This window comes from Phascolarctos cinereus, unplaced genomic scaffold (genome assembly GCF_003287225.1).
Source record: "Phascolarctos cinereus isolate Bilbo 61053 unplaced genomic scaffold, phaCin_HiC Scaffold_5;HRSCAF=322, whole genome shotgun sequence".
Lineage (NCBI taxonomy): Eukaryota > Metazoa > Chordata > Mammalia > Diprotodontia > Phascolarctidae > Phascolarctos > Phascolarctos cinereus.
This window is the reverse complement of record NW_027555958.1, coordinates 54,982,836-55,004,527: the sequence shown is the minus strand read 5'-3', so window position 1 is coordinate 55,004,527 and position 21,692 is coordinate 54,982,836. Positions and strand designations below refer to the sequence as shown.

The following is a 21,692-nucleotide window of genomic DNA, read 5'->3' as shown; positions in this document are numbered from 1 at the left end:
GGTGTCAGGCACATCATTTTTGTGAGGGTGTTTTTGAGCACTTACCAATTTCTCTACTAAAGACACTTCTTTAAAATGTCGGCAGACAGCTGGCAAAACAACCAATGCTAGGAATCACAGCAGGTAGAAGAATACCTCAACTTACCACCAATGACTCCAACACAAAAGTACAGCTCTTGCACAGTGTTACAAAATGAAGCAGCGATCAAACCACATCCTGACAGGAAGCCACCAAACATCATTACTGGCCGGCTGCCATACTTATTCACCAGGACACTGCTAATGGGACCTAGGGGAGAAAGCATCGAGAGGCACATAGAATAAACTGATACTTTTATCTCCCACTCTTCTTTGAGCTCAGGAGCCAACATCGAAGGGATTTAACTGGAAAGGTAATGTTCTCTTCTCCCCTGGATAATCATTCTATGGAATATGCCCTTCTCTTAACACTTCCCAAGAAGCAATCCATCTACTCTAAAAGTGTACTGGCAGGGCTGTCTCTAGTTCAGATCACTGAGAAGGAAAAACAATTAGGGCCTCTTCATAAAGCCCAAAGCATGTCAGTGTTCAGGGTGTGGCACAGAAGTACTCAAACTAAAATGTTATGACAACTATAAAAAGGATATGCCATTTTAAAACAACATATGCTACTAACTGAAACAAGTCTCATTAGGACAAGCTGTTCATTAGGGTCATTAGTCAAGGAGAAGGATGGCATCAATCAGTTTTTAAAAATCAAAAGGGTTATAATTTCCCGACCTTCATAATACTGATTCAGAAAAAATATGCTAGTCACTTCACCTCACTAACAGGGGACAAAGAAGAAACTGTTTCCCAGAGGAAAGTTTCATGTGCAATTAGTCCGCTGACGTCAGCTGCTTTTGATGCAAAATGCAAATGGATTTTAAGCTTTCTGCCAGTCCAGACATGAGCTCAGTAGTATTAATTATAACCACATATAAGTAACTACATGGGAATGACTACCTCTAGGTCATATTACTCTATTTCAAAAAATTAAGCAATATATTTCCCAAAAGCTACTTTTATAGTTTAGGAAAAAAATATTTTAGAAAACTGTTGGAATACTGGGGTGCACAGGGCAAGACTCCAGACTTTTGGGCTCCCATAATCTTTTCCAAATCCACTGGGCCTGACCTAACTTAACTGGAAACAGAAAGAGCACTGGACCAGATGAGAAATCAGGAGCCCTGGGTTATACCTGTAGCTCTGTCAATAAGAGGCAGAATCTGGAGAAATTGTTTCTCTTTTTCGGCCTTGGTTTCCTCATGTAGAAAATACACGTGATACAAGCCCATTAATTCAGACTATTGGCTCAAGACTGCTTTCAGGAAAGGCATTCTAAGCTCGCTACCAGATTCTGGTTACCCAAAGTATGTTTTTAGCAATTTTGGTTGCTTGGAATTTATTACTCTCAGGCACTTCTTATAAATATACAGAAAAGCACAGTGAAAAGACTCATGGATTTGGGGTCAGAAGGGTAGAAGCCCTGGGTCTAAATTCTGGCTCTGCCGCTAACAAACCACATAACCCTGGGAACTTACACAGCATTTACCTTCATACTATCATGTTGTTTACTTACGTTATTAGTACTTGATCAGAACAGAAGCTCTTTAAGTAAGTCCCTCAAAAGCAAAGACCATATCTCTAACTTAATCTACATCCCTCCAGTAGCAACTTACACAGTACTGAGCTAATGGCAGGTACTTAGAAAAGACTAATGGATGGATTCTGCCCACCAATTCAGTGCCTTAGGGTAAGTCGTGAAACTATATACGTCAAAGTACTTTGAAGACTATAGGACATTATATAAATTACTGCTGCTATCATTATTATTCATCTTATTAACATCTGGAACATGGAGACTCCAAAAACTTACTTAAGTTTATCTATAGTCAACTAAAAAAACAGAATTTGAGACATTAGACTGCTACCATAATCAACGAGGAAACAGAAGTCAAATCTTGAATAAAATAAAGAGGGTCTACTTTATGAAATCTAATAAATGTCTGTAGTAGATCCTCTGCCAAGGCTTTGCTACAACACTAAATGCTACAGAAATTAAGGATTACGGTTGTTTGATTTTTAAATATAAAAGAATGCTGCTTGATGCCCAGAGGCAACACAAACAACCGCCATGCTTATTACTGCCTTGTAAATTACTACCTTACAAAAAATGAAAGTAATGATCTTCTTTTCATACAATTTCAAAAAATGTAGGAAGATAAGTAAGCAAAAAGTAAGTCTGAAGCCTTGCTAAACAGTTTCTGATATTTATGAGGTCACAAACACAAAGGAAGATTCTTCACTTTTGATACTGTATTACCATGAAAAGTTTTTACCTGAAACCTCTTCATGGAACCAAAAAAGTTAGCTTGAATTTTAACTCTTCCAATATCAACAAAAACAAACACATACTTAGAATTTGTTTTCAGAAAACTTAACTGACAGCAGCAATAAGAAACTAGCTACCAGCATTTTCCGATTGAGGAAAACAAACAGAAATTTCAAAGCGCTGACACTCCAACCATAGTTCTCCAGCCAAATATGGCTCCTTCCATAAGCAACCTGCAGCCTCTTCAAATCTCTTAATTTCTATATTAGAATTGTATATTATATTGGACTTTACAAGGCACACAATAGCAGAGTTCTTCTGGCAAATGATAATTGCAAATAAAGCCCCAGTCATAACTATAAATACTATTGTTTCAAACACGTCATTATTTAACCAGGAATCTTTTCTAAACTAATGAGGGTTAGTCAAGGCCCTCTGTGGCATGGATACTTACCTCCTCCATATGTAACAGCCAACATGATGGAAGATATCCATGAGACTTCACTAGAAGTGGCATTGAAGATGACTTCAATCTCTTTGAAGAAAACAGTAATTGATTTGGCAAATGCGTAAGAGAAGCCAATAGAGATGAAAGCTCCAATAACCACGACCCATCCCCAGCCTCCTTCTGGTGGGGTATACCCCTGGGGACCTCCAATTGCTGGTGCCATCTTAACTAAAGATGGATTTCAAAGATCTGCAAAATACAAAGTTAAAACACTACTTAGCAAATACACTCTCCCCAACACTTACATTTCTAAGTGTCCTAGTTGCTGTTTAGACAAACTACCCCCAGGCAGGTAGATGAAGATAAAGTAATGTTCACCAGTCAGTTATAGAGCAAAGATATAGCCAGCAATATTCTACCAAGTATAATCATCACGGTTAAGTCAGATAAATGACAGATTGTTAAAGATTTTTTAGAGGGTCAAGATATGCCCCATTAAACTTTTAAGCAAGTTTAAAGGAAAAAGGTTACTATATTATTTTTAAAGCTATAAACCATCACTCTATTTAATATAACATTTTCATTCTACAATAAATCCATTCCAGCCAAATTGCCTTATTATACAAATCTCACCTCTGTGCCTTTGTACAGGCTGTCCCCAGCGTTTGGAATATATTACCATTTCACCTCTGTTAGCATCTCAGCTGTCACAACACCGCCCTTCTGACGCCACCTCTTAAAACAGAGTCTTCCCGACCACCTTCTGGCTCTCCCATAATAGCGTCTCTATCTCTTACAAATCATTTTTATACATTTTGTATTTACTCAAGTTGTGCTGCTGCTCCCCAAGTAGAATGTGAAGTCCTTGAGGGCAGGGATGATTTTATTTTGTATTTGAATCCCTAAGCTCAGAGACTAGTTTACAAAGTATATTTCTAGATTGGAAGGTTAACCGAATAGGTAATTCTGAGTTCTCAAGTCTCCCCAAAATAAGGAACTCTTACATTTGAAAGTAAAGACTTCTAAGGTAGAAAATTTGCTCAACAGCGTACAGTTTAAGGGAACTGTCTATCACTGGGGAGACTAAAGGCATGAGGGGCCAGAGGAGCTTGGCTTTACCAACCATCCATGCTATTCCTATGTACTGTTCAGATGACGTAAGTGAATAAGGAGTAGTTTGTCCAGCAGTTCCACAAAGAGTCTTTACCTTCCAGTACAACAAGCCTCCTGGGCTATTTTAGTGCTTTATTTTCCTGAATTTGTCCATGGACTTTGAGTCACTCATTACATGACAAGCATTTATTAAGGGCCTAATATATAGAGATATTATATAGAGTACTGGGGACCCAAATACAAAGGATGACACTGTCTCTGCCTTGCATCACACATTTTTTTGTAACAATGAAATCTACAGAGTTCCTGTGTAAGAGTTGGGAACCCTTTTACCCATTTTGGGGAAATCACAGACACAAGCCGTACTTAAGTTTTATCGTTGAGATTTTCCTGGAGTCTTACTTCAAGGTAAGGGACAAAGAAACTCACAGGGCTTTGACTACACTGAACCCAGAGAGCACTGAGCTGACACAAACATCACACACAAACATCTGGAAAATTAGCCTTGTACGTGACGACTGTCAAGATCTAAAGCATATTTTTTCCTGTACCACTAGAAACCTGAAGACTGATGTCAAAGACCAAAGAAGACCAGAGATAAGTTTTTTCTCCTAGGACCAATAAGAAATATACTCTGAAGGTTTGTTCTTTCACTTACTTATTCATTTAAACACATAAGTGGGGGCAGCTAGGTGCTGCAGCGGGTAGAGCACTGGCCCTTTAGTCAGGAGGACCTGAGTTCAAATCCGGCCCTAGACACATAACACTTTACTAGCTGTGTGACTCTGGGCAAGTCACTTAACCCCAACTGCCTCATTAAAAAAAAACCCAAAGACCAAAAAGAAGCTATATAAGCGCCACCTGCTACATGTAGAGGTGTTTGCTAAGATTCTGAAGTAGACATGTTTAATTTATCCCCGCCGTCATGGAGCTTACTCTAATATAGTAGGTCCAGCAATCAAAAGTTTAGCAATTGCTAGTGGCATGCACAACAAGAACTGAGTAACCCCCCAGTAGTAAGAAGTTGGAGCAGAAACGTGAATGCAACTCAACAAATATTATCAACTATTTTGTACAAAGCTGGAGCTTGTGAGGTAACAACAGCAGACTTTTTGTTTTGTTTTGTTTTTAGGCAATTGGCATTAAGTGACTTGCCCAGGATCACACAACTAGCAAGTGTTAAGTGTCTGGTCTGAGGCTGGATTTGAGCTCAGGTCCTCCTGACTCCAGGGCCAGTGCTCTATCCACTGTGTCACCTAGCTGCTCCTACAACAGCAGACTTTTTACTTGAGAGGGATGAACTTCTGGAAAACTTCCTCTTACATACTGACACAGAAGACCAACATTCAATTAATATTTGTCTGAGTGCTTCTTTCTAGGTTCCAGTGGTGTATCTAAGGGTTGTTCTCAGGCTTTCCTGTATCAAATTCCTCTCCTCCAAAAAAAAGCCCACATACTCAGCCTATCCCTATGCTAGCAATGGTACATTAAAGATCACAATCTCATTCCTGATTATCCTATTCCTGAAAATCCATGAATCCCAGTTTCAATGTTATGGCCAAAGCAGTTAAATTTTAAAAGAAGCAAGCTTCTCCCAACTATACATAATAATTAGGATCCCAGATCATAGATTTATTTATTTTCATTCCTAATGCAGAAACCTGAACTTTCTGGTGCTGGGAAGGAAACAAGCCTTAGAGAAAATTCATTTAAGAAAATGTTTTCACCTTTGTTAATCTCTAAGGTCCTGTCAAGCTAAAATCTGTGAGCCTATATGCACTTAGAAAAATATAATAATGAAAGACAGTATTTGGCAAGAAGGCATGTTTAACATTCAATTAGAAACTATTCCCTAAACTTCACTACCAAAATTGATCTGACCCCAGGAGCACAAGGACTAGAGAAACAACATTCCAGTAAAACAAAAGGCCAAGCAACCCCTAACATCTCAGAACAGGAGGGGCATTCTAATACGAGCAGAACTGAACCTATTAGGGAGAGATTTGGCCAAGGCTGTATAGCTGTGGTTATTCAAGTTAAGTTAAACTCTGTCAGCAGTTCCTCTTTTGGCAAACTTTCATAAATATTTCAGTCCAACTGTGTGATTCCAAAGAAGCCGATTTTACAGAACCAAGTTGTTATGTAACATCACAAGCAATGAAGACAAGCACACTAGGCCAATCCAGAGCTTTAGACCCAAACACAATAACATACTTGTGTTACGGTCGAGGGTTATCTCCAGTGTTGAAAGGCTAAGCTACCACAACCTAGTATGAGGCGAATGATCCAGGCTGCCCCATTTGCATCCTGCCCTAAACAAGAAATAAAGCTCTCTACAGAGTATAAAACAATCCAGTAAACTGTAAACAACAGTAACTCTTGTATAGGGTATTTCAAGAGTTCAGAAAACTCAATCTCTCGGATCACCCATTCTATCTCATATCATACAGCACCACTGATCTTCCAGGGATGCTCTTCCTTCCTTCTGCCTCCTGAACTCCTTGGCTTCCTTCAAGACGGATCAAAATCCAACTTCTACCAGAATCCTAATGAAAAATCAGGGTTTTGACCTCAAGGAGCTAAAAATCTAAAGGAGGAGATGCGATGCATAGAATTAAATATGATACCAGGAAGCATGTGATTAAGTGCAAAGAGAGGGCTGACAAAGTACAACAACAGGATACTTGATAAAATTACAACTACATTGATCTGAAAGGCCTGACAGAGGAAGGCTTCATATAGGAAATGGTCCCCGAGTCAAGCCTTGGAGATGATTTCAATAGGCAGAGAAGTGAAAGCAGTACACTTTAGGGAGCAGGAACACTCTGTCCAAATGTACAGAGGCAGTGAAGAGAGCAGATCAGGGGACAGCAAGTATGCTGGTTTGTCAAGAATTGAATTCAATTTAACAAACATGTTAAGTGCCTACTTTGCAAAAGGCAGTGGGGTATAAAAAGGCAAAAAAATTAAATAGTCCTTGAAATCAAAGAGTTGACTTGTACACAAATAAATGTAAAGTACAAATGAGTGAAAACAGGTTAGTAAGTTGGAGGTGTGAGAGGGTAGAGTATGTTTCAGGAAAGGGCTAAAATATGGTACCCACAAGCTTCACTTTGTAAGGGATGGAGGCGAGGAGGAAGTACGTTATAGACACAGGGAAATACAGGGTGGCAAAAGAATGGTGGTGGAAATGAAATGTCACAAACTAGAAGGCGTGTTTGATCAGAATGGAAAGTTTGTGAAAAGAAGTAAATTAAGGTAAAGCTGGAGAGGTTAAATTGGAGCCAAATAGTAAAGAATCTTTAATGTCAAAAACAAAATGGATTTTGTATATTATCCAATAGGTAATGGAGAATGACTTTTCCAGATGACTCTGGAAAAGGATCAGTTAGTTCCCTGGCTCAAAAGCCTGTGACCTAGGCATACTTCACATTGGGGAAACTCTCTGGGCATATGGATAAAAGAAAGAGTGGCCTGGAAGAATCAGACACTAATCAGGAGGCTAGACAACAGCGCAGGTAAGTGGTCATGAAGCCTGATAGAGGTAGCATGGAGAGTGGAGAAGCAGGAAACACATGCCAGAAATAGTGCCAAAGTTCACTGCCAACATCAGCCCTGCTTTTGAGGGAAGCCACCCCTCAAGGGGGTTAGCCAAGAAATTCTACTCACTGCTGCCATACCATCTACTACTCACTGCTCCTTTGCCTTGGCTTCATGCACTAGGGCTCCAGGGCTCACACCTCCTCTTACTCTACCAGTGAATCACCAGCTGCTTCCCAGTACACCACACCCCCACACCTCCGTCCCGGTCCCCACTTATCAGCCTCTTCTACTGATTGGTCAGTTCCTCCTGAAACTTCCATTTTAAGTAAGTGCCCATGCCAGCCATGTTCATTCCTCTCTTGATTCCTTTCAGGGTTCCACTCCCAACTCTTCAGACTTCTTTCTCCCATTCTTCAGGAGCCTTTTCACCCTGGAAAATGCCTTTGACACAACTCCCTCACACTGTCTTCCTCTGACTTGAAATCTACTAAAAATTCAACTTCAAATTACACAATATCGGAACTGTGTCTAACAGTTCTGCTAAAAAGATTTGCCTTCCCTCTAAAATGATGTTAATTTAAAACATTCTAAGCCCCAGTTTTCTATGCAATCAAGCAAACTGATTAACAAGGTTAATTTATCCATGGAATAAACATAAAGAAAAGGGGTCTGACATTTCAAAATGTTTTAGAAAAGCTAATACATAATTAAACTTTAAACTTAACTGAAAACTATGATTTGTTGCAATTTGATTTAAATAACCATACTTTTAATATTTAAGATTGAGCCTCAAGTTTTTCATCCTAAGCATTTTTCTGTATTCAAAACATCTTTCTTTAAACACGTCAAAATTAGCTTTAAAACCTCCAAATTATCAAGTGAATTCAGAAAATAACATGAGGAAAGAAAAAGTGGTAAGGAATCCATGTGCTCAAAAAGACAATGAGAGAGAAAACCTTCTAAAAGCTAAACAGGAACTCAAGCACAATTCTGTCAATGTCCTACAATAAATTTGGCTCCATCTATTCAAAGCTCTTAATGCAGAGAATAGGGATACAAGAAATATCATTTCTTGTGATCATGCTATTAACATAAAACTGGCATTTTAAAAGTTTATAAAATTTTACTGTTTCATATGGGATACATACATACCTAAAACCATTATTTGTAATGGGGATAAGCAGAAGCCTTTCCCAATAAGATCATGAGTGAAACAAGGATGCCCATTATCACTAATACTATTCAATACTGTTTTAGAAATGCTAGCAGTAACAATAAGAAAAGAAAAATAAATTGAAGGAATCAAAATGGGCAATGAGGTTAATAAAACTCTCTCTTTTTGCAGATGATATTATGATATACTTGGAAAATCTTAGAGATTCAACTAAAACATTCAAACAATTTTAGCAAAGTAGCAGAATATAAAATTATTAGCATTTCTGTATGTCACCAACAAAACCCCGCAAGAAGAGATAGTAAGAGATGCTCCACTTAAAATAACTGTAGTAGAAATATATTTAATATGATTGTACATATATAGTCTACATCAGATTGCATGCCATCTTGGGGAAGGGGGAAGAGAAGGAGGGGGAAAAATTTAGACCTCAAAATCTTATAAAAATGAATGTTGAAAACTAAAACTAAATAAACAAAAAAAAAATAATACTGTAGACAGTATAAAATACCTAGGAGTATACCTACCAAGATAAACCCAGGACTACAGGGACATAATTATAAAACACTTATACAAATAAAGTCAGATTTAAATAATTGGAGAAATAATAATTGTTCATGGGTGGACATAGTCAATATAATAAAAATGACAATTCTACCTAATCTACTTATTCAATGCCATCTCAATTAAATTACCAAAAATTACTTTATTGTGCTAGAAAAAAATAGTAACAAAATTCATTTGAAAGAAAAAAAAGTCAAAAATATCAAATGAATGAAAAAAAATGTAAAGGAAGGAGGTTTAGCCGTACCAGATCTGAAACTAAAGCAGTAATTATCAAAACCATCTGGTACTGGCAAAGAAATAGAAAGGTAAGGGAAGGTAGGTGATGCAGTGGACAGAGAACTGGCCCTTGAGTCAGGAGGACCTGAGGTCAAAATCTGGCCTCAGACACATAACACTCACTAGCTGTGTGACTCTGGGCAAGTCACTTAACCCTAACCGCCTCATAAAAAAAAAAAGAAATAGAAAGGTAGATCAGTGGAACAGAGTAGACATTAACACATAATAGTAAGTTATTATAGTAACCTTGTGTTTGACAAATGTATGAATTCAAGCTTTTGCAACAAAAATTCACTATTTGGTAAAAAACTGTTGGGAAAACTGGAAAGCAGTCTGGCAGAAATTAGGCATAGACCAATATCTTACACCATTTACCCAAAATAGGTCAAAATAGATACATCCCTTAACCATAAGGTGAGATATCATAAGAAATCAGAAAAACATGGAACATATTACCTATTAGACTCATGGACAGCAGAAGAATTTATGAATAAAAAAGAGAGAACATGGTGAGGTGTAAAATGGAAAATTCTGATTACATGAAATTTAAAAGATTTCATACAAATAAAACCCATGTAGCTAATATTAGAAGGAAAGCAGAAAATTAGAGGAAAATTTTTTATAAAGTTTCTCAGATAAAAGCTTCATATCTCAAATATATAGAGAACCTTGACAACTTCATAAGAATGAGTCATTCTCCAATTGATAAATGGTCAAAGGATACAAACAGGTAGTTTTTCAATGAAATTAAAATTATATTTAGTCATATGAACAAATGTTCTAAAATGTTCTATATCATTATTGATTAGAGATATGCAAATTAAAACAATTTTGAAATATCTCACTCCTATCAGATTGGCTAAAATGGTAAAAGGGGAAAATGACAGAAGTTGGAGGGGATGTGGAAAAAATTGGGACACTAATACACTGGTGATGGAGCTGTCAACTGATTTGACCATTTTGGAGAGCAATGTGGAATTCTACCCAAAAGTTATAAAGCTGTGTATACCTTTGACCCAGCAATACCACCATTAGACCCATTTCTCAAGGTGATGAGGAAAAAAGGAAAAGAACCTATATGTTCTAAAATATTTATAGCAGGGGCAGCTAGATGGCGCAGTGGATAAAGCTCCAGCCTTGGAGTCAGGAGGACCTGAGTTCAAATCCGACCTCAGACACTTGACACTTACTAGCTGTGTGACCCTGGGCAAGTCACTTCACCCTAATTGCCTCACTAAAATAAATAAATAAATAAATAAATAAATGAAATATTTATAGCAGCTCTCTTTATAGTGGCAAAGAACTAGAAATCGAGGGGATGCCCATCGCTTGAGGAATGGCTAAACAAGTAGTGGTATATTGTGATGGAATACTACTATGCTGTAAGAAATGATGAGCAGGCCGATTTTAGAAAAATATGGAATAACTTGCATGAAATAATGAAGAGTGAAATGGGTAGAATCAAGAGAACACCGTATACAGTAGCACCAATGTTGTTTGAAGAGCAACTGTAAACGACTAAGTTATTCTAAGTATTATAAATGCTCAAATCTATGAAGGAAAACGCTATTTACCTCCAGAAAAAGAGCTGATAAATAGAAGTATGTATAGTATGGTTTTATATTTACACACACACGCACACCCCTACCTATATCAAATGGTGGCCTTCTCTACAGCAAGGTGGGGATGGAGGGAGAAAAAAAAAGTACACAGCAGAAAACAAAAGCTCAGAAGGAAGCACAGAAAAGCAGGGTAGTTTTTAAAAAATGATGTATAGTTTTTATTAAACTTTTTTTTAAAGTAAACAGTATGAAATGGAGATTCATGGTTTCATACTGAATCCTCTTCTTGTGTTATGCTGTATACATGGAAATGCTTTTTGTATTTAAGTTCAAAAAGAATAAAAACACTTTTTTAAAAGAACAAAAATAAGTAATCTGAAAAAAGATAAAATTTCCAGAGTAAAACCCTTTTCAAAACTCATTTACAATATCCCTCTGAGAAAAGGGAACACAGATACTATTAGTATTCTAAAGCCCAAAGGCTCAAGAGGATTAAAATTTAAGATTTTATCCTACATTGTCCTTTTCCTATTAGCCTTGCTATTTAACTTATTTATGACTGTCTCATAAAATATAGCCTAAAAGTGATGGAAATGAAGCTCTTTGTCATTTCACCTTGTGAAGAAAAGCTGATTTTTTTTGGGGGGGGGGGTCATCCTATGACTCCTAAAAGTGATGAATAAAGACATGGTGTACCTTCCAAGATTTTTTTTTTTGGAATTGTTTTCTTTTTAATGCAGTATCTGACCCTATGAAATCTACATAAGGTGACTGAACTAGGCTAGGCTTCTTCCCAATCTCTAGCTCTACAACTCATGTGAAGAAATAACTGACTGCAAAGCCAGTCACCTCTCTGTATTTTTTCCCCCAGAAAGGAGTTACAAAATAGCCAAGAAAGCAGGGAATAGTCTACATTACACCCAAGTCTAACACAAAGACCTTTATGTGATGTTTTCCAAAGTGATAAGGATGACCTGTTTCTGAACTTAATATTACGGCAGAAAAGACTCCAGAATCAGTAAATTTAAAAACTTATTTTTATAATGTGGGAAATATAGTGCAAGGTTTGAGGTTCACCTGAAAATTTTAAATCTTTTTGATTAAGTTCTACTCTAATAGAAAAGCTAGTTTTATTGGAGCATTCGAGTTTCAAAAGTAGCTGACACAGCTGGTTATCTCTACAAGTGGCCTTTGAACTAGCTTCACAGAATCTAATACCACTCAACTCAAGTTAACTTCTGTGACCTCTCCCCATCCTAGTTTTTACCTCTCTTCAAGTAACAAGAGTAAAAGTAAATGATACACACATCCTTGTAAAAAAGCAAGCAGAAGTGCCAACGAGGGAAGAAATTGAACTTTTTATCCTACTTAGCTAGCCAAAACTCAAGGGCTGTGAAAGCTATGAATGTTTTGATGACAGAACTAATGATCAGAGACTCAAAAGTTCTAATCTTGGCTCTGCTATAATAAGCTTATGCAAACTGCTTCCTGTCTTGAAACTCACAGGGAAGCTAAATGACTAATACTATTAAATGCTATTTGGAGAAAACCGTAACATACTACATACTATCTAGAATATTTAAAAGCTTTTAAAAATCTTTCCTTCATAAGAAGAATTTTAATTTTTTTATTTTAAAATCATGATTTTAAATAAAAGTAAGATCACCTATTTGCAATTCAAAAATCTAAATTTGTTTCACAGGTAGCAGTAAATAAGTTTTAGTTGCTATTAGCTAAATAACCAAACTGTCCCATCAATAACTGGTGAGTGTGTTGTTATACTTTAACCTGTATAATCTCAAAAGGGATTGACTGAAAACTACCACCCCTGAGTTCCCAGTAGCTTCCCCATTAACTTGCTAAACACCTTAAGACCTTTCTGTTTGGAACTTTGAAGTCAGACACCCTAAAGGTTATGAACTGATTTAATGATTGAAGAAAGAATATCGCCACCCCTCCCAATATTCCTATTTAGGTGAGGATGAGAAAAATCAATGAGATAGAAGATCGACTGTTTTAGTTAAAATAAAAAATATGAAATATAATAAAAAATCATATTAGTCTAATAATAGACCCAACAATTGTAAATATAGGATCACAGATTTAGAATTGGAAAGGATGTTAAAAGGACTTCTGGTCAAGATGACTGTTTAAATGGGAAGCAGTCCACCCAGCTCCAACATATCTACTCCAGCAAACCCCTAAAATTTTGCAACACACTGAATAAGCACCAAAAAAAATCCAATCAGAAACCATAGGGTCGTCTTCTATACAAAAAGTCAGCCAGAAGCCGGTAGGAACCCTAAGAAAGAGGGGTCACCAGCGATGTCAATGCCAGTCTATTGACCCCATCATCTTACACCAGGACTACCACACTAGTCTGCTAGTTTGGGGTGAATGATGACAATGGAATCAAAACTGTAGAAAAACTGTAGAAAGTTAAGAGAGTTAAGATGAAAGGAAGTAAAAGCACCTATCATAGACAGCCTTCTCAAGTCTGACCACAAAAGAGAGGAGAGAAATGGGAAAACAGGTAATGGGAATGGTAACATCATCTGAAGGTTCTGGAAGATGGGGAAAACATGGGCATGTTTTTGGCAACAGGGAAGCAGCCAGCAGAAAGGAAGAGAGTGAAGATAAGTGAGAATGAAGATGATAGAGAGGTCAATCTGTTGGAAAATAGGATCATCTGTGCATGTAGCCCATTTGTCTTAGCGAGGAGAAGGGTCACCTCTTTATGGGTGACAGAGGAGACAGCGACATAAGTCATCTGGGTGATGTGATATGAGATGGGGGGGAGAAGAGAATTCTCTGGGAATGGCATCAATCTTTTCAGTAAAATATAAGGCAATGTTCTCTGGAGAAAGCATTAGTAAGGAAGGAAAGAAGGGAGAGGGAGAGAGAGAGAGAAACAGAGGAAAATAAGCTTCAATCTACACTCTGAGTTCATCATCTCTCTACTTGGCAGTAAATAGCATGTTGTATCATGAGTCCTTTGGAATTAAGGTTGGTCATTGTGTTAATCAAAGTTCTTAAATCTCTCACAGTTGATTATCTTTACAATATTGTTTTTATTATGTTAATGTCCTCCTGGTTATGCTCAATTCACTTTGTATTAGTTCATACAAGTCTTCCCAAGTTTTTCTGAAACTATACCCTCTTTGTTAGTTCTTCAGCACAAAAGTATTCCATAACATTCATACAACCTATTCAGCCATTCTCCAACTGATGAGCATCCCCTCAATTTCCAATTCTTTGCCACCACGCAAAAAAATCTGCCATAAATATTTTTGTACATATGAGTCTTTTTCCTCTTTCTTTGATCTCTTGGAGTATTAGATCTAGAAGAGGTATTGCTAGGTCAAAGGGTATCCATAGTTTCTTTTGAGGCATAGTTCTAAATTACTTTTTGGAACAGTTGGGCCAGTTCACGGCTCTATACCAACAAGGCATTAAAGTACTGTTTTTCTCATAGCCCCTCAAACATATCTGTCATTTTCTTTTTTTGTCAACTTAGCCAGTTTGAAGGGTATAAAGTGGTACCTCAAGGGTTGTTTTAATTTGAATGCATCTAATTGTTACTGACAGAACATTTTTTCACATCGATATTGGTAGCTTGGACTTCTTCCTCTGAAAACTGCCTATTCAAATACTTTGTCCATTTATCAACTGGAGAATATCTCTTATTCTTATAAGTTCAATCCAGTTTCCTACATATCTTAGAAATGAGACCTTCATCACAAAAATCTGATGTAAATATTTTCCCCAAAATTTACTGCTTCTCTTCCAATTTTAGCTTTAGTTCTTTTTGCAAGAGCTTTTAAATTTTATGTTATAAAAACTACCCATTTGACCTGTGAAACTCTATTGTTTGTTTGGTCATAAATTTCTTTCTTACCCATAGATCTGACAGGTAATTTCTACCATTCTTCCACTAATTTGCTTATGATGTCACCCTTTATGTCTAAATCATGCACCCCTTTTGACATTATTTTGGTATACTGTGGGAGATGTTAGTCTATACCTAGTTTCTGCCAGACTACTTTCAAGTTTTTCCAACAGTTTTTGTTGAATAATGAGTTCTTGCCTCAAAAGCTGGGACATTAGGGCTTATCAAACACTAGGTTACTGTGCTCATTTGCTTGCATGGTGTATATAATCTGTTTCACTAACCTGATCAACCCTCTCTATTTCTTACCCAGTACCAATTTGTTTTGACAATTACTTTACTACAAATACTACAAAAAAAACTTTGTAGTATTTGAGAGCTTAGGTGCACACCTTTCTATGTTTCCCTTGACTCCTTTGTTTATATATCAAATTTTCTACTCAGCTCTGGTCTTTTCATCAGGAATTTTGGAAATCCTCTATGTGGCTAAAGATCCATTCCCCCCCCCCCCCCCCCCCGTAAGATCACATCCAGTTTTGCTAGTTAAGTTACTGAGGTTTTAAGTCTAGATCCTTTGCCACCTGGAATATCTAACTTCTCCATTTCTTTACAGTGGTGACTGCTAAATGTTATGGAAGCCCAATTGTGGGTCCTCAAATACTTCAATTCTTTTTTTTTTTTTCCTGGCAGCCTTCAGTCTTTTTTTCTTGACCTGGGGAGCTCTAGATTTTGGCTAGATTATTTCTGGGAGTTTCCATTTGGGAATCTCTTTCAGAAGGTAACCAGTGGATTCTTTCAACTCTGATACTATGTTATCTGGGCAGTTTTTGTTTATGATTTTTATTTTACGATTTCATGAAATGTGTTAGCTCTTTTTTTGTTCATGGCTTTCATGTAGTACAAAGACTTTTAAATTATCTTTCCTTGATCTGTTTTCTAGGTCAGTTATTTTTACTAAGAAATAGTTCACTTTTTTCCCAGTCTTTTCACTTTGTTTTACTAATTTTTTTTGATGTCTCAGAGTTATTAGCTTCCATGTGGCCAATCCTAATTTTCAAAAAGTTACTTTCTTAAGTTTTAAATCTTTTTTTCTAAGCTATTATCTTTCTTTTCTAGTTCACTTTCCCCATTATTTTCTTCTACATTCTCACTTGCTTTTAAAAATCATGTTTAATTAAACAATCCACAAACCTCTTGTTTTAACTTTTAGAAATTCTCATTGGACTTGTGTCCAAGTTGTACTTTTCTTTGAGGCTTTATTTGTAAATGTTTCCAAGTCATTATTTTCTGTGTGTCTGGAGCTTCCTTATTGCCATAATGTCTTTATGGTGGGATTCTTTTTTCAATTTATTCATTGTTCCAGCCTACTCCTTGACTTTGGACTTTTATACTAGTGCTGAGCTCTGAACACTTGTGAGGGGATATCTGGTCTGAGCTTCTGTCCTACAGTCCTTTTGCTACCTTCATACACATGGGGGAGAGGAGCTTTCAAACTTTCAAAGTTCCCAAACTGGTGTGATCTGGAGTGAGGTCAATTCACTGTCCTTCTCGTCTAAGCTCTGCAAGTTCCTGACCCAGGTTTGGATCTATCTGCTTGTCCTTGGTTGGAAGTCTCAGTAGACTGCTGCTAGATTCAGGCATCATTAGCCCACTGGGAGGCTCTGCAGGTGTAGTGCCACCCTTTGGTCTGGGACTCTTGCTCTGGTTATTTCCACTGCAGGCTGAAGTGCTAAGTCAAAGGCTAGAACGAAGTTGCTGCTTTGCTCCCGGAGTCTGCTTCCAGAATTTGTTCTTAGCTCAGTATATATAGCTAGGGCCAACACTCACAATCACTCCTCTACTTTGCATCTGTGACCCAGAGCCGAGTAGGGGGTGAACCGATTTGCCAGACGGAACTCATTCTTGTACTCAGTGCTTATAAAGAGTTTATGGATCTCTTTCTGCTCCAGTGCCCTGCCTTAACCCTCTTTTCATTCCTGGATGCTGAAATGCTCCCTACCAGATCTTGTCTCTAGTGTCTATAGACCTCTCTGTCTTGTCTCAAGACATCCTGAGCTGGAAAAATGATTCTCTGACTTTTTCTCGACCTTTCCAACCAGAATTTTGTCTGGTACATTTTCAATATCTTTGTCAAAGAGTTGTGTTGGATAAGCTAGGGTATAAAACTTCCTTTCCACCACACTTTGTTTCTCATTGATATTCCATATTTCTTCCTTACTGTTAGTCCCAGAGAGAACTGAAACCTTTAGTTTCCTTTAGGTCTCTGGGAAAGTAAATTCCTTTCCTATGCAAGTCCCAAATGGTTTCTGGTCCAATTTATTGTCTGCATAGCCACCTCTACCACCAATTCAACAGATACTAACAATTCTTTTAATGGAAAAAAATGGGGTTTTAATGGACTACAAGTCAACATAAGTCAACAATGTTACATGGTCGCCTAAAAAGTTAACTAGATCCATGGCTACATTAAAAGATAGTGTCTAGAATGAAGAAACTCGACTCTGCTTTGGCGAGACCACATGTAAAATAATATATTTTGTTTTAGATGCTACAATTTAAAGAGAAAGATAAATTAGAGTACAATTAAAAGGTGGTGACCAGTATGTTGAGAGAACCGTAATAGTACCATAAGAGGTTTGGTGCAAAAAAATAGTGGATTGTTCAGCCTCAAAAACAGAAGACTTAGGGCTATTAAGATGAAGAAGGGTTAGACTTGCCTCTGAAGGCAGAATTAGAAGTGATGGATAGAATTTTAAGAAAAAAGATTAAAAATTCTGACAATTAGAGCTGTTCAAAAGTGCATTAGAGGCTGCTTGAGGACACAGTGAGTTCCCATCACTGGGGGTCTTAGAGTAGATGTTGAATGATGTCTTTCAGGAACATTGTAGAAAAGAATTCTGTTCACATACAGATTGGCCGAGATGACCTCTGCAGTCTCTTCCAACTCATTTGGTGATGGCACCCCAATTTCATCCCAGGAATCTTGTTTTTCTCTATCACTTTCTGACTTTTTTGGCCAAAAGGCACGTAAAAAATTCTTAATGTTTATTGATGAACTGATTATAGCTCGTTTCCTAGACCCTCTGCACAGTATATCCTGGATATTTATGTCCAGTTCTTTGTCTTCATAATCAAGTCCTTCTCCTGAGTTCTAGTCACTTTACTATTTTATCCCTTTGCTTCTCTTTTGTCAAAACTTACCTTTTACTTCCCCCCACCTTGTCCCCTAAATGCCATATGATACTTTCAATACTTTATAAGCGAGCATAATACCATCAACTAAGGAAAACTGTTAAATGAAATTCCTCAAGAGGCAGAATAACTGAGAAATGATATGCATACGAACATTGATCCTGTAACCCTGGATAAACAGAGAGGATTTTCTTTGTATCTAATCTGAAGTCAATTCATCATGTAGTAAAGAGGTAGGGCTATTTTAACAACACCAAGTAGAACTCAGTCCAATTAACTATACAAGCTGTTGGAAAATGAGAAAGGAAATATTTGACCTCTTCCATTCTCCTCCTCCAACAGTATTCCACAAGCAACTACAATGTGCTCAAAAGATACCATTTTAAAACTAAAGAATGATTACCCACCAATATATTTACTTCTGATTTGGTCTAGGTTAGGGTACGCATATCTAGATACATCCACCCAATTTACTAGCCTATTTTCTTAAAATGAACAATGATATTGTTTAAAGATAAACAATGTTATTGTTCATCTGTGAATGAATATGCTCTGGTTAAAGAAAAAAGCAGTTGGCATGTTGGTGGTCTGGCCATACATATAAGAATGTACTGACATCCAGATCTCTACTCTCCTTACATGAAAATGAACCAATTCTAATTTCTTAACAATACTGTCTTTTCCAGGTTCTTGGGAGGAAAGCAGTTTATTAACTATAAAGCATTATAATAAACCTGAGCTATTATTAACCATTTCAGTGAAGATAATGATCTGCCCATCAGAATAAGGGCTGCTAATCTTTTATGGTGGGAGAGAAGGGGAAGGGAGGGGTTCACCTAGCACATAGTAGGTGCCAAATAAATACTTGTTGATTGTTAGGAAACCTTGTTAGTCAACAGATGTTTCAATGACAGGTACTGGAGGATCAAAGGCTCTCATTCCTCAGTTCAGAGGTCTATTTTACTGCCTTGTCCTTCCCCTGTACCAACATCAACGTAGTTTCTGTCAGAGACGAAAATAAAATATGCATAAAATGGTAAGGCAAACAGTTGAACAATTAGTTTATGCTTTTTCTTTAAAAAAATTTCTATGAACTCTGCTACTTTACAAAATGTGAAGTCATATAGACTTCCATTTACTTTTTCAACTCTGATAATGGAAAAAAAAACCTGAACAAAAAAAATCATATGACCTTTAATTAGATAACTTGAAGCTAAATTTATGAGACTCCATGGAAAAAATCAAATATATTTAAAAATGCTTATCTAGAAGAAAGTTATGCAGGCTTTCAGTATATTAATAGGATTTCTTTTCTTAACTTCCCCAGCCAGAAAAGTCGGTAAAACATAAGAACAAAATACAGCAATGGGACCTAAGTTAAGTTACTTACTTAACTTGGTTCTAGTTCCAAGACTTAGCAAAAAAAATCCTTCAGTGTTTTAGGTATAGAACTCATTATTTAAGGGCATTAAAGATACTGGGAACTAATCTGCCCTTTTCCATTACTAGCAGATTTCAAGTATGGTCTGAGTGATATTATGTTCATGATCTAAGATCCTGGTTAGCTAAGTATAGAAAAGCTCACCACCAATGAATTTTGTCACTAGTGTTGAATTATTTGGCCACAGTGAATCCATGAAACAGATTTTTAAAATATAGTGGTAACCAGCAAATTACCGTGAGAGAAAAAAATTTTAAACCATTAATAATTCTATAAACTCCAAAGAATTATCATCTACATAATCTCCAGGAAGCCATAATCTTCTGATATAATACACACCCTGTATATCTGACACAGAAAAAGCATCCCGTAATAGCCTTCTCACTTCACCACGTAAAGACTAAGTGGCGTAGTAGAAAAAGGGCTGGACCTGGAGTCTTGAATCCTGCCTTAGACATTGACTCTCCGTATAATCCTGGTCAAGTAATTTAATGACTCTCAACTTCAGTTGCCTCAAAAATAAGGACACCACCAAGCCCTACTTCACTGGGATGTCGTGAGGCTCATGTGAGACATGTAAAGACTTTGGCAAACCTTAAAGTGACAATGGAATGTTAGCTATCATTATCATGTTCACTCTGCCCCCTCTTTACCATAATTTAAGCACAAACTGCAGGTAACCGATCAGACAGACCATAAACCCTTACAATCCCAAAGGACAAAGATTAATCAATACAAAACTGCAAGTTATTAGTTCAGTAAAAGAAAAAGTATACTAATATATGAACTGATTTCTATAATAGAGTCAAAGAACACGGAGATTTTAGAAAAATTAAAACTAATGCCCACTAGAAAAAAAAAAGCCCTAAGCTACCAAAAATTTCATTTATTTAAATTTTGAGTTAGAAATTGAGTGAGAGTCAGAGAATTCAAGCACAGAGTCCCAACACCCTCTCTAAATGATGTTGAAGAGTATTTGGGTGAAATCTCAATGTGGGAAGAGGTACAAGAGATTTTCTTAGAGGTACATTCTACAAACTACCTGGACAAAAAGAGAAAAATGAGGAATTCAAGAAACAGATTACAAGCCTGCCACAGAGGCATGACATAGTAGTAGTGGGAAATTTGAATTCTCTACACCAGCTGGAATTATCCATGTCAAAAGCAAAATAGGGAATAAGTCTTGACTTGCTCTAAAGATAATTTTATCCTTCAAAATAGCAGAGGAATCAACAAGGAGAAATTTTATTCTGGATTTGCTGCTTATTACCAGAGAGATCTGGCTGCTGGTGTGAAAATGATGAGAACTTTATGGGGAAGTGACCACTCACTCCCTCTCTAGAGTTTGTAACAGAGGAGAAGAAAGCTAAGTATAGGCTGTCATAAACTCTAGATTTTAGGAGGGTTCAAGGGAAGCACAGGTAGAAACATGACAAAATTCCACAAGGAGAAGTAGCCAGAAATTTTGGGAAATTCAAGAATGAAATCCTGAAGACACAATTCCAATGAGTAAGGAAAATGGGAGTTATTTGAAGAGACCAATGTAGATGCACAGGGAATTCAACAACTAACTTAAATTTACAAAGAAATATGTAGAAAATGGAGGCAAGGCCAGGTAATAGAGCACGAATATAAAAGTGTGGCATGGTCTTATAAAAATACTATTGGGATGAGCTGAGCCAATTAAAATAACAAAAAAATTCTCTGTGTGTTTTAACTATAATTGGAAAAAAAGGAGACCCACAGAAGGGATTCTTTGAACTTCAAGTCAGTAGACATTTGACTTACTTGCAGAAAGAGATGGCTGCCATAGCCAACAAACTAGAACGTAAATTCATTTCTAAAATCTCACAAACAAGGGTGACAGGTAATTAAAAGCAATGTCATTTTGTAAGAGACAAGCTACGTGGTACAGTGGATAGAGTGCTGGGTCTGGAATCAGGAAAACCTGAGTTTAAATCCACCTCAGACACTTACTAGCTACGTGACCCTGAGCAAGTCATTTAACCCTGTTTTCCTCATCTGCAAAATGAGCTGAAGAAGGATATGGCAAACCACCTTGGGATCTTTGCCAAGAAAACCCCCAAAAGGGTCACAAACAGCCAGACAACTGAAAATGACTAAATAAACATCA

The 21,692-nt window shown here is 37.0% G+C and overlaps 1 protein-coding gene across 5 annotated transcripts in view; it reads right to left on the bottom strand.

The window, feature by feature from the left end:
- Positions 1–21,692, bottom strand: part of SLC16A1 (solute carrier family 16 member 1) — a 35,185-nt gene that overhangs the window by 5,464 nt on the left and 8,029 nt on the right. For 4 of the 5 annotated variants that reach the window (XM_078154944.1, XM_021001972.2, XM_021001962.2 and 1 more), the window contains 2 exons: positions 2,808–3,050; positions 146–289 (listed from right to left, as the gene is read on the bottom strand). In XM_078154944.1, the coding sequence (XP_078011070.1) occupies positions 146–289; positions 2,808–3,024 (361 nt within the window). In that variant the 5' untranslated portion in view covers positions 3,025–3,050. Of the gene's footprint in view, positions 1–145; positions 290–2,807; positions 3,051–3,434; positions 4,646–21,692 lie in introns of those variants that run through there. The other variant, XM_021001989.2, reaches the window with a different exon arrangement.